General features: G+C 37.1%; 1 protein-coding gene across 1 annotated transcript in view; it reads left to right on the top strand.

The window, feature by feature from the left end:
* Window positions 1-14,030, top strand: part of LOC149808330 (son of sevenless homolog 1-like) — a 107,988-nt gene that overhangs the window by 56,354 nt on the left and 37,604 nt on the right. The window contains exons 13-14 of the mRNA XM_089975882.1: window positions 7,181-7,264; window positions 11,526-11,738. Coding sequence (XP_089832008.1) covers window positions 7,181-7,264; window positions 11,526-11,738 — 297 coding nt within the window. The remainder of the gene's footprint in view (window positions 1-7,180; window positions 7,265-11,525; window positions 11,739-14,030) is intronic.

Genomic DNA, 14,030 nt, shown 5'->3' with positions numbered 1-14,030 from the left:
TAACATGGTAAAGAAAGCATGGTGTTTCTTCACTCATTTGGTTGCTTTCATGCATGAACCACCTCCCAATTAAGCTGTTTACTGTTTTAATTATATTTTAGTTTCTTTGGAAAATTCCATAAAAATACAGTCTTTGGTTAGGGGTATTAATATTATGGGCAAAGTTTTTTTCCCCTGAAAAATGCTGTATGCCACAGCTGTATTCACTCGTTAGCTTTTCACTCAGCAACAAGTTAAATCAGTAGGATTTATAATCACTCTGAATGACAGATGAAATGTTCCTAATATAAATGAAGTTATGTACAAAGAATTGCTACCTGCTTGAACCAATTCATGCAAACTGGTTGATAAAGCTTATCAGCTATGTTATAAATAGGCACATAAACACTTTCTGAGGTTCTCCAAAACTGTTGGTGTTAGAATGACATACTATCGACAGGTGGATAAAATTATGGATAAGACTTAAACTTAAAACAGATATCTGTTACAGTAAGCAGGTCGGAAAAGTCTTTTCTTATTATGCATACAGTTAGCAGGGTTGGAAGACATAGAACCACTTTTCCAGTAGTGACAGCATCTATATCATGGTGAGGATTAAGTGTTAAAGTTCATATCTGATATTGTGGGCATACAGCATCACAGTATATCAAGGTGAGGATTAAGTGTTAAAGTTCATATCTGATATTGTGGGCATACAGCATCACAGTATATCAAGGTGAGGATTCAGTGTTAAGGTTCATATCTCATATAATGGACTTACAGCATCACAGCTATATCAAGGTGAGAATTAAGTGTAAAGGTTCATATCTGATATTGTGGGCATACAGCATCACAGTATATCAAGGTGAGGATTAAGTGTTAAAGTTCATATCTGATATTGCGGTCATACAGCATCACAGTATATCAAGGTGAGGATTCAGTGTTAAGGTTCATATCTGATATAGTGGGCATACAGCATTGCAGTATATCAAGGTGAGGATTAAGTGTTAAAGTTCATATTTGATATAGTGGGCATACAGCATCACAGCTATATCAAAGTAAGGATTCAGTGTTAAGGTTCATATCTGATATTGTGGGCATACAGCATCACAGTATATCAAAGGAAGGATTCAGTGTTAAAGTTCATATCTGATGTAATGGGCATACAACATCACAGCCATATCAAGGTGAGGATTCAGTGTTAACATTCATATCTGATATAGTGGGCATACAGCATCACAGCTATATCAGGGTGAGGATTCAGTGTTGAATTTCAAGTCTGATATTGTGGGCATACAGCATCACAGGATATCAAGGTGAGGATTCAGTGTTAAAGTTCATATCTGATATAGTGGGCATACAGCATTACAGCTATATCAAGGAAAGGATTCAGTGTTAAGGTTCATATCTGATATTGTGGGCATACAGCATCACAGTATATCAAAGGAAGGATTCACTGTTAAAGTTCATATCTGATATAATGGGCATACAACATCACAGCTATATCAAGGTGAGGATTCAGTGTTAAAGTTCATATCTGATAGAGTGGGCATACAGCATCACAGCTATATCAAGGTAAGGATTCGGTGTTAAAGTTCAAGTCTGATATTGTAGGCATACAGCATCACAGGATATCAAGGTGAGGATTCAGTCTTAAAGTTTATATTTGATAATCACAGCTATATCAGGGTGAGGATTTGGTGTTAAAGTTCAAGTCTGATATTGTGGGCATACAGCATCACAGTATATCAAGGTGAGGATTCAGTGTTAATGTTCATATCTGATATAATGAGCATACAACATCACAGCTATATCAAGGTAAGGATTCAGTGTTAAAGTCAATATCTGATATAATGGGCATACAGCATCACAGCTATATCAAGGTGAGGATTCAGTGTTGAATTTCAAGTCTGATATAGTGGGCATACAGCACCACAGCTATATCAAGGTGAGGATTCAGTGTTGAATTTCAAATCTGATATAGTGGGCATACAGCATCACAGTAATATCAAGGTGAGGATTCAGTGTTAAATTTCAAGTCTGATATTGTGGGTATACAGCACCACAGCTATGTCAAGATGAGGATTCAGGGTTGAAGTTCAAGTCTGATATAATGGGCTTACAGCATCACAGTATATCAACGTAAGGATTCAGTGTTAAAGTTCATATCTGATATAGTGGGCATACAGCATCACAGTATATCAAGGTAAGGATTCAGTGTTAAAGTTTATATTTGATATAGTGGGCATACAGCATCACAGTATATCAAGGTAAGGATTCAGTGTTAAAGTTCATATCTGATGCAGTGGCCATATAGCATCATAGCTATATCAAGGTGAGGGCTCTAATGTTAAGGTTCATATCTGATACAGTGGTATACAGAATAGCACACTTCACTGGTAAGACTGCATTTCACAGAATTAGAGTGTACAGACAAATAGAAAAATTGCTTCAGAAGTTACTGGTCAGCTATGGATATTTCTAGCTTTGGACTGTCATTCAGTCAGCAGCTTAGTATGTTGCAGTTAGTATTGCTTTAATTTTGATTCTTCTTTAAATACATTATCCAATCATAATACCTTAAGAGAACTACTACAACCTTACAAATCTAGCCCTCCCAGATAACACTTTTAGCTGAAAGAAGCTAAAGGTCATCAGTTCACCTAGATGGCAGTTGGGCAGAGTGTTCTCCATTTGGTATATGGATTGATGGCAAAATCCCTGAATATCTCAGTTATTTAGATGGCAGTTGGGCAGAGTGTTCTCCATTTGGTATAGGGATTGATGACAAAATCCCTGAATATCTCAGTTATTGAGATGGCAATTGGGCAGAGTGTTCTCCATTTGGTATAGGGATTGATGACAAAATCCCTGAATATCTCAGTTATTGAGATGGCAGTTGGGCAGAGTGTTCTCCATTTGGTATATGGATTGATGGCAAAATCCCTGAATATCTCAGTTATTTAGATGACAGTTGGGCAGAGTGTTCTCCATTTGGTATAGGGATTAATGACAAAATCCCTGAATATCTCAGTTATTGAGATGGCAGTTGGGCAGAGTGTTCTCCATTTGGTATAGGGATTGATGGCAAAATCCCTGAATATCTCAGTTATTTAGATGACAGTTGGGCAGAGTGTTCTCCATTTGGTATAGGGATTGATGACAAAATCCCTGAATGTCTCAGTTATTGAGATGGCAGTTGGGCAGAGTGTTCTTCATTTGGTATAGGGATTGATGGCAAAATCCCTGAATATCTCAGTTATTTAGATGACAGTTGGGCAGAGTGTTCTCCATTTGGTATAGGGATTGATGACAAAATCCCTGAATATCTCAGTTACTACTTCTGCTCATGCTAAAAAACATGCTGTAGCCATAAGAAACCTCACAAAAGCCAGATTCAGCTTTGGGAACTTATTATTGTAAGTTGTAGTCCTTTCACATCTGAGTGTACTCCATCTATTTTTCCAACATTTTTCTTTTCTTAATGCAGATGAAGTATTGCCCTTTCAGTTTTTTTACACTATGTCATCTTCTTACATTTTTGACAGAACATGATCACTTGCCTGGGTAGCCTGTGTGACATCACAATAAGATTGGGCTACAAATATTTTTATATGCATGCATTTTTCTATGCCTTCAGCTAATTTTTTGTATATGTATAATTACATCATTACTGGTACATGTGAGTTTTCTTTACCAAGACATTTTTAGCATCCAGTCACCATGCTTTAGTGATATTACCTGTACAGGCCATCCTTGAACCTTCCTACAGGTAGTATTGTAATTAAGATCATCTTCTGTCACTATTTTCCAGGTAACCGCCATTTTGTATAGCTCTGCACCCACCCTGTGTTCAAAACAAAGACAGGTGCAGGCCCACAGGTTTATAATTTCTCCTTGCTGCATGTGATATTGTCAATATATTATACCTATATGCTTCATTGTTTATTAGACCGTCTGTTATCAATTTCAGGGTAAAACTTTTTAAGGTATAGATCTGCACTGTGTTCAGATGAAGGTTCAGTGCCATGCAGATTTATAAGGTCTGATCTATTTGTCATACAGATAATGCCATGGACAAAGAGCATACTAGCAAGCTATAAGCCCAGCCTTTATCCTCTAACCTGTTTAACAGTCAGATTCATTAAGTCTCCAAACAAGCCTCTAAGGAGACCAATTTAGCTCCTCCCACAACCTCTTTGTTGATACAGGGATATTGGGAAATCAGCAGAAAGATTTAAGGGCACATATAGAACACAGACCTCTGAAAAACCATCCATTCAAAGCTTGGCCCTTTGAAAGCCACAAAGTTCTTGCAAACCAAAGTGGATAAAACACAGAGACGGTCCAATAGTTCTCTCCAATGTTTCTCCTCTCAGCAGCCTCCTCCTCTAAAAGAAATAACATCATCGCCACTTCATCATTCCCTTCCATTAGGAGGAAGACTCCAGTTCTTTGCTGCTAAATGAGACAAGATATGCCATGATGATCCATGGACTAGCCAAGTGGGACTTTACATCACTTTCAACACTCCTCCTCCTCTGTCCAGAGTCCCAACAGTTGCAAATGTTCCAACAGACCCAGATAAAGCCACCACTACGCAGCAAGAAATAATCAACCTTTTCCAGAAAAGTGCAGTAGAACTTGTTCAAAATACAAATGATCCAGGGTTTTATTCCAGATTTATCTTGGTCCCAAAGGCAAATGGCACTCTGCATCATATCATTGTTCCATGCACCATCATCATTCACATCCCATGGTACTTGATGGGAACACCGCAGCGCATTTTTAATGCTGTCCAAGATGGAAACTTAACAATCAGTGTGGACTTAAAAGATACATATTCTCATGTCTCTAATCACAAAGCTTTGAGGAAGTTCCTGCCATTTGCCTACAATAGCATCATATACCAATTCACTCATCTTCTGAACTAAGTAATGGCACATGTCTGAACCATTGTTGGCAACATCAAGTAACCTGGATGACTTACTGCAAAAATGTAAGTTGAGTTATATCTTAGAACACGACATAATAACCCTTGTTACTCTGCTTACTAATCTGGGCTTTCTTGTGAACAAGGACAAATCTGACCTAGTACCATCTCGACAATTTGTTCATCTAGGTATGGAGTTAATTACACAGGCAAACATAGTATGTCACATTCAGGAATTCAGTTTTTTCCCCACCTACTCAAACAACCTTTACAGCAGTTATTTCATATCTACCCAGAGCTGCTGAATTGCAGGTCTGGATCATATTAAACAGGCCCTCAGAAATAATCAGTTCTCACAACCAGTCATGGAGAAAATCACTCCAGCAAGAAGGTCTTCCACTCTGAAAGCATATGAAGGCAAATGGCAAATTTTCACACATTGCTGTACAAAATAACATATCCTACCTCTCAAGGCATCTGTACTGCAATGGCTAACTTCCATCACTGGCTCTTTGAATAGGGAAAGTTAGCACTGAGTATGATGAAAGGTTACTGCTCCACAATCACTGACACCTTTCATCATCACAGAAGAGAGGATGTTGGAAACAATTTATCTAACCTTCTGTCTAAATTTGGACTGCTCCAGTGGCAGTGGTTTAAGCATCCACCTTGGATGTGGGAGGACGTGGGTTTGATCCCTGGCCAAGTCATACCAAAGATTATAAAAATGATACTAACAGCTGCCTCGCTTGGCGCTCAGCATTAAGATGTTAGTGTTAGGAATGGTTGGACTGGTGTCAGGATAATGTGACTGGGTGGGACGTCATGCTATATGTCTGTAGCATGATGCCCCCAGTGCTAGACATCACTATAAACTGCCATGCTGCAGACATTGTTGTGATATGGCTGATTTTTTTTTTAAAGCTACGTTAAAAATCCAAATCACACACACACACACACAAACATTCTCTAAATTCAATTATACATGGCCAAAAACATTGTCTCTGGCAAAAAATGTTGTCTATGTGGCCAAAGTGTAACCTATCTTGGGTACTAACCTGGCTGAACAAGACACCTCTTGAACCACTGTCAAGGGCATCTCAGGTCACCTTTCATACAAGACCTGCTTCCTCATTGCATTAGTGATGGCAGACAGAATCAGAAAGATACATGACCTGTCCGCAGACCCAGATTATATGCAGTTCTGGCAAGATGGGTCAGTTTCACTCATGATTGCATCCTCTTTCATTGCCAAGAACAGACTTCCTTCCATGAGTGACCAGACTTCTGTTATGAAACCACTGTCTAGTCTGGACACTTCAGTTCAAAGCCACCTGCAAGATAAAGTTTGGGATTTAAAGTGGAGTCTTAATACAATAGAGTGGCTGCATTGAGGGAGATCACACCTATTTTACCTCTCAAGAAAGGACAGGACAATATATCAGCACAGACTATTTGTCCTGTATAAAGTGGGTTATTTGCTCTTCATGTAGAGAAATAACCCCAACTCAAATGAACTTATTACGCATTTTGGCTCGCTACGTTAGAGCAGTTGCCACCAGCTTAGCATTTGACCTGAACTGTTCTCTAGCTTCATTATTCAGGCTATGGGATGGAGATTCAGTCCACATTCTCTAGCTTTTATCTCCCAAAATCTGTCACCCTAAAAGGGCTCAGTTCAGTCTGGTGGGACCTAATATCCACGGCTCAAATGTTCACCTTAAAACGCAGCTTCATGACTTTTGCTGAATTTTTCAGGGGAAAAATTTTCCATATGTGAAGCCACTCCTCTCCAGTTGGGTAATCTAGGAGCTGTCTCACATACCTCAGGGGACTGGAGATGGTATCTCCAGGGTAAGGGGATGTATCTTTCTCCACCTCTTACCTATTCTCCTACGGTATTTTGATTGGGTAACATAGTTAAAGAAGAAACTAATTTTTTCTACTAAAACATTTCTTCTTGAATACTTACCCAGTCATGATACACATAACCCTCCAATCCTTCCCTCAGTTACAGCCATAGAGCGCATGCCTTATGCTTCAGTAGCAACTGAGATATTCAGAATTTTGCCACCAATCCCAGTACTAAGGAGACCTCACTCTGCCTGACTGCCACTGAGGTGGGCAGATAAGTTTTAGCTTCTTTTAGCTAACTGTATTATCTGGGAGGGCTGGATTTGTGAGGTAGTAGTAGTAGTCCTCCTAAGGTACAATGATTGGGTAAGTATTCTTGAAGAAACATTTTACTAGGAAAATTTGGTTTTTCAGTATGCTAGAAAGACGACTAGATGCAGTACTTAAGGAAGAGGAGAAGCAAACACCTCTGAGGTTACCACCACCAGAACATTATAGGTGAGTTAGTTAAAAAGGTATTGGAAAGTTAGCTGCAACTTGAGCCATGTTTCAGGTTTGAGATTTTTCCCAGTAGGAATGTGTTTAGGAATGTTCTACCAGGTTTCTTCATTTTAAATTATATTTCCTAAATTAGATATTTGATTTCTGTTACAGTTGTTTTTTAAAATACTTACTTATAGTTGATGTGTTTTATTAAATGTGTCTAATTAACAGCAACAATTAATACAATTTTATGCTCAGTTTGTATATCAAGTCAAGGAATACTTGTTTCTGAAATAATTTGTACAAATGAATGCCTGTATAGAACATTCTACCATCTTAAATATCTGCATCACATTTAAAGCCAACCTTTCTTTAGAAATGCCAGAAAAATGTTTAAAATTTTCATCATAAAGTGACCACTCAAGTCCTCTAAGTGGTTAGAGCTTCTTGGATGTGGGAGGTCATGGGTTTGAATCCCAGCTGAGTCATAAATCAGACTTATAAATGGTACACCGCTCCCTCGATAACTCGCGCCCGGATAACTCGCGATCCCGCTTATAATGCGGTGTCCGTCTTGGCTCCTGATTTTTTCCAGAGAAAATGTATTTAAAATATCTTTAAAATATGCTGAACATGAAAAAATTATGATAAGAATTCATAAATTAAACCTTGATATATTGCTCGTTTTATCATCGAAAATGGTGATTAATGCTCGTAAAAATATAATCCATATTTTGAAATTTTCAAGTTCTAAAGAAGAATTAATTTCAGAGATCTCGAAAACGCTTAATTACACGTATTTGGACGCCAATTTTTGATCTGAGACGCAGAAAATCACTGAGGCGGGAGTCCTTTGTACGCATGTAATAGGTGCATGGGAAAATTCAAAGATTTGCCGGTCCTGTTTCAGCCACCTGCTTTGTGGGAAAATGTGTTCATCAGTTAACTGTGCTGATATTTACAATGACAGAATTCAATGACTGAAAGACTCTTTGATGTACTGTTGCCATTTTATAAGAGTACATTAAAAAAAAAAAAAGAACATGATGCAACAGCTAGGCGGCTAGTTCGAAGGCTTTTGACTGGCGGCCAAGTGAGAAAATGTACTGATATTTAGTGATTGAATTCAGAGGCAGAAAGACCCAGTTTTAAAATCCTAGTGAGACCTCTGTTTAAAGATATCATATATTATGTAAGTTTTTATGATAAATAGTTGTCAGTATACTGTAAATAAACAGTCTGGTGAAATAGCGATCAATGAAAACTTCTGGTAAATGCTAACAGGTGGCAACAGAAAATGAAATAAACACCAATTAAACGTCTTCCTATGTGAAAGTCACATTCTAATCCTTTAATTCCGTTTAATTGTAAACATTATAATCACAACATATTCTGTTCATTGAAAACATGAAAGGAGTCAATCGACTGTCACATCGAAACCCGTGAGTACTTCTGTAGAACCTAATTACATGCCAGCTTTGTTTTGATCAACAACTTAGGGAAGTATTTGTTGCATTAAAAAAAGAATAGATTACAAGAGACCTGGGGTGCTGGATTAAGGGTCTTGGAGCTGCCTTTGACATAAAGCAAAACAGTAACAGAGACAGCGACGATGATAGTGACTTCGAATGTTTCAGTGAAACTGATGTCATTAATGCCGAGGCTGTTTGGGAGAAATTCGTACAGACTTATGGTCCTGAGATGGGTGTTTCTCTTGATGATATGGAGGAGTGGATTTGTGCTGACAATGATTGCCCCACAGCCGAATACATGTCAGATGAAACTATAATTAATTCTATAACGAACAAATTTGCAGCAGAAGACGATTCTAACTGGAGTAACACAAGTGTTGAAAGTGATGCAGACACAGATGTTGCACCCCCACCCCCACCCCTCTGCACAGGAAGCAATCAGATATTTTGATATTGCCATAAGGTGACTGGAGACCCAAAATGTTGACTACGTAAAGCTCATGCAGTTGAGAAATCTGAGGGATTTTGCTCAGTGACAGAGAAACCAAGGAGTAACACACACAAAAAAAATTAACTGATTTTTTTCAAAAAGTGAATTGATATTTGTCAAGCGTGGCACAAACGGCAAAAATTAACTTGTTCTAATTTACGTTGTTTTAAATTTGTAGACCAATTAAATATGTTAGTACTGATTAACCCTTGTTTTTTTTGTTTTCCATTTTACTTCTATCGCATTCAAATCTATCTATCTATCTATCTCTCGATCGACACTGTTTCTCAAAAAAGAGTCGATCTTTTGTATATAAAAAAACGTCTAATTTGGATCAAACAATAAAACTAGAATGTATCCAATTCAACATAAAAATTAGTGACGTAGTACGCAATGTGTGAAGTGGTACACATGTTAAACAAACGGAAACCATGTGGAATAATGTTTTCGATGATCGCCTCAATATACTGTAATTTATCCTGAAATTAATGTTATCCTATGAGGAAATAATAAAGTACACCATTGTGAAGAGATATTTATTAACAGTTAATCTCAGATCGATTATAAAGTGAGTATTCAACAGTATAATCTGCCTACCCCCCCCCCTTATTTTTCCGTTATGTCGTCAATCACTTTATTGGTTTTGGGCTTATTTTATAGGTCCCTCGATAACTCATGCCTCACTTATAGTGCGGTTGATGTTTCTGGACCCTGATGTGCACGAGTTATCGAGGGAGTGGTGTACTAGAAACTGCCTTGCTAGGTGCTCAGCATTAAGAGGTTAATGTTAGGACTGGTCGGCCTAGTGTCAGGATAATGCGACCAGGTGGGACATGATGCTACATGTCTGCAGCATGATGCCACAGTGCTAGAAATCACTATAAACTGCCACACTGCAGACATCATAGCGATATGACTGAAATTTGTTTAAAGCTACATTAAAAATCCAAATCACACACAAACACCTTAAAGTTACAGTTATTAAAAAATTAAATTTTTTAAAACCTTTGTGACATCAATCAAAATAAAATTCAATTTTGTTTTGACAGATTAAAAAAGAAGCAACAGTTAAGTCAATAACTCCTTTTTCTTTGTTGATCAGATTCTAGGGAGTAACTTGTATGGAAAAGTGCTAATCAGGAACTGTCAATTGCTAATATACTACTTTTAGCAAAATAATTGGGAAGGAGAATGAAAAGAATAGTGTTAGTGTTTTTAATAAATCAGTAATTATTATGAATTCTTTCTTATATGTCCACCATCTAACAGAGTGTATCATGTTACGATTTTGTCCAGTTATTAATCTGTCCATCTGTTCCCTGTTTCATTTTGCACAATAATTCAAGTTCTCCCCCATCTACTGTTGCTATACTTTATAAGTAGCTTGCATTTGTGGCAGGAAAGAAACATCAGTTTCAGGCTCAAGAGGTCAAGGTTACAGAAACTGTTGGAAGGAAAGAAGCTTTCACTTAATAAATTGACTTGTATACCAGATGGCTTGACCATGCTTAGTAAATGATTTGATTTGAGATAAGAAATAGCCTTTTAGATTTAAGGTTAAAAGTTCAAAGGTCAAGGTCTCAGTGGCTAACAATAAAATGATTTCTGCTGGACATGTTGGTTTTTATTGCCAATTTGGCAAGACTTTGGATCACTTGCATTTAAGACATGTAAGACACCTATCCTTTCAGGGTCATTAAGTCAAAGGTTGTTGTCACAGTGACAGTGATGGAAAAAAATTTAGTTCTGTACTGCATACCCAGAGTAAACTTTGTAGATGGCTTGTATGTGAGACAAGGAGGACATTTAAAGCCCATGCCCCAAAACATGAACAAAATGTGTGTCTGGCACATGTTTTAGACAAGAAAGGCACTTACACATTTGGGCGTCAGTGGTTCAGAGGACATTGCCACTGAGAATGAAAGAAGAAAAGTGGTTTCTGCAAAATAACTTGAGTTCTGAGTCTTTTACCTTAACTAAAGTTTTGTTGATGACTTGCACTTAAGATACAGAAGACACAAATTAATTCAAGATGTAAATGGATGAAAGAGGATTTCATATAAATAAATATAATAATACTATTTATCACATGGCATGTATGTATTTTACTGTTTATGTAAATTTTCTTTTATTGGTATTATTCATGATTTTGTAGTGGATATGCCTCTGCTAGGAAATTGGTCTTATTGTTTTAACAAAAGGAACATTGTGTTTAGATCGAGGATTATAGCATAAACAAAATCAACAAAATTTTATAGCTAATAAAAAAATTGCATTCACCAAAACTAAAATTGACCTGTGTTTTTTCTGTCAGATTTGCAATTGAGGACTCAGAGGAGAACATAGTGTTTGAGGAGAACCAGCAGTCCTCAGTTGAGAGTCCCCTAATTAAGGGTGGGACTCTCTTAAAACTAGTGGAGAGACTTACCTACCACATGTATGCTGATCCTAAGTTTGTCCGCACATTCCTGACAACCTACAGGTCGTTCTGCAGTCCCCAAAATCTCCTGGATCTGCTAATAGAAAGGTAAATGAAAAGGATGTTGTTCTCTTTTTATATTGTTGTCATTGTCTGATGAGACACAGGCATTGGCTTGGTTAGAGATATGCATTATCACAGTGAGCCAGGCTTAGCATGGTAAGACATGCATTATCACAGTGAGACAGGCTTAGCATGGTGAGACATGGATCATCATAGTGAAACATTAGCATGGTGAGACATGATTATACTGAGACAGATATTAGCATGGTGAGACATGCATTGCAGTGATACAGGCATTAGTATGGTGAGACATGCATTATAATGGTATAGGCAATAGCTTGATGAGACATATGCATCATAGTAATATAGGCATTAGCATGGTGAGACATGCATTATAGTGATACAGACATTAGCATTGTGAGATATGCATTATAGTGAGATTGGCATGTTGAGACATGCATTATAGTGATACAGGCATTAATATGGTGAGACATGCATTATAGTGATATGGGCATTGGCATGGTGAGATGTGCATTATAGTGATACAGGCATTAACATTGTGAGACATGCATTATAGGGATACAGGCATTAACATTGTGAGACATGCATTATAGGGATACAGGCATTGTGAGATGTGCATTTTAGTGATACAGTCATTAACATTGTAAGACATGCATTATAGTGATACAGGCATTAGCATTGTGAGACATGCATTATAGGGATACAGGCATTGTGAGATGTGCATTTTAGTGATACAGTCATTAACATTGTAAGACATGCATTATAGTGATACAGGCATTAGCATTGTGAGACATGCATTATAGTGATATGAACATTAGCATGGTGAGACATGCATTATACAGGGTCTGTAGTGGACCTTGAAAACTTTGAAAAGCCTTGAAAAATGAATGGTCTCTCAAGGCCTTGAAAACACCTTGAAAATTCAAAAATATTGTCTGGGTACCTTGAAAAATGTTGATTTTCTTGAAACTGAAAGGAATTAATAAATAGTTTGCGTTATACAGATTTAAATATAAAGGAAAAGGAAATTTAAAAAAAAAAAGAAATCAAAGCAAAGCAGTCTCTCGCTAAGTTTGTGCTGGAACAGAAATTTCCACATCTGGCCACTGCGCAGTCGTACATTTTGAACTTCCGATTGTATATGGCCCGGATGTAGCCACAGTTTAAATTCTAATCATTTGTACATTTTGAAATGTCTAGATGCCAATTCAAACTTCGGTGGCTAGATGAAGAAAACTATAAAGTTTGGATTATGAGAGCTTTGCAAAATGCAAATTATGCCAGAAGGATATTGATTTGCGTGCAGTGGGAGAGAGTGCTTTTCAGCTAATACGGCAAAACACGAAGCCTTCAGCATGAAATCGTGTTTGATGAAAGAGGTATCTATGAACAAAGAGATTCAAGTTTTAAAGTAGAAACTGTGTAAAGTCTTAATTATGAAATTAGTTTGATCCGGTTCTTTTTTGGTTTGAGTGGAAATAGGACAGAAAATAATTGCAATGAACATGATAAATCTAAAAATATAGAATACAACTAACTGAGAGAAATATTATTACAATATGAAATAGGTTAAAATATCCATATGCTGTTTTTATATAAGTGATAGCGTAAATAGAACATAACATTCTTACTTTTTGTTTGTTTTTTGGGTGTCAGTGAAGAAGAAAAGCAGGTACTGAAAAAGACATTGAGACAATGACAGCTGCTGATGATGACTATGCACTGAAAGCAGAGACTCGTAGTAAAATTTACATTATCGTGACATCAAATAGTTTGAGGAAAAGTGTTAAGAACAAAATCGCTGAACTTGGAGCTCTTGAAAAGCAAATTGATGACAAGCTACAAGAACTGAAAAAATCACTCTAAAATATTTTGGACTCTGTAAATAGTGTAATGTAGACAGAGTAAAATGAACATTGTTCAGTGACTGTACATTATTCTAATGCCCGGATGTAGGATGTTTAGGAATGGGAATGATATTAACGTAAGAGTAAGCATTAAGTTGTATTTAAGTACGGTTTCATTGATGTATCCTTTAAAATTAATGTAAAAATGAACCTTGAAAAACACGATAAAAAACCTTGACAAACCTTGACAAAACCATTAATATTTTGAAAGAAATATGCTACTAACCCTGATAATCGTGTCACAGGCATTAGCATTGTGAGACATGCACTATAGTGAGATGGGCATTAGCATTGTGAGACATGCATTATAGTGAGATGGGCATTAGCATGGTGAGACATGCATTATAGTGATACAGTCATTAGCATTGTGAGACGTGCATTATAGTGTCATAGGCAATAGGATAGGTAG

The sequence above is a fragment of the Sinohyriopsis cumingii genome, chromosome 1 (assembly GCF_028554795.1).
Source record: "Sinohyriopsis cumingii isolate HCF-2022 chromosome 1, ASM2855479v2, whole genome shotgun sequence".
Classification (NCBI taxonomy): Eukaryota; Metazoa; Mollusca; class Bivalvia; order Unionida; family Unionidae; genus Sinohyriopsis; species Sinohyriopsis cumingii.
The sequence above is the reverse complement of the archived record's forward strand: the minus strand, read 5'-3'. Positions and strand labels throughout refer to the sequence as shown.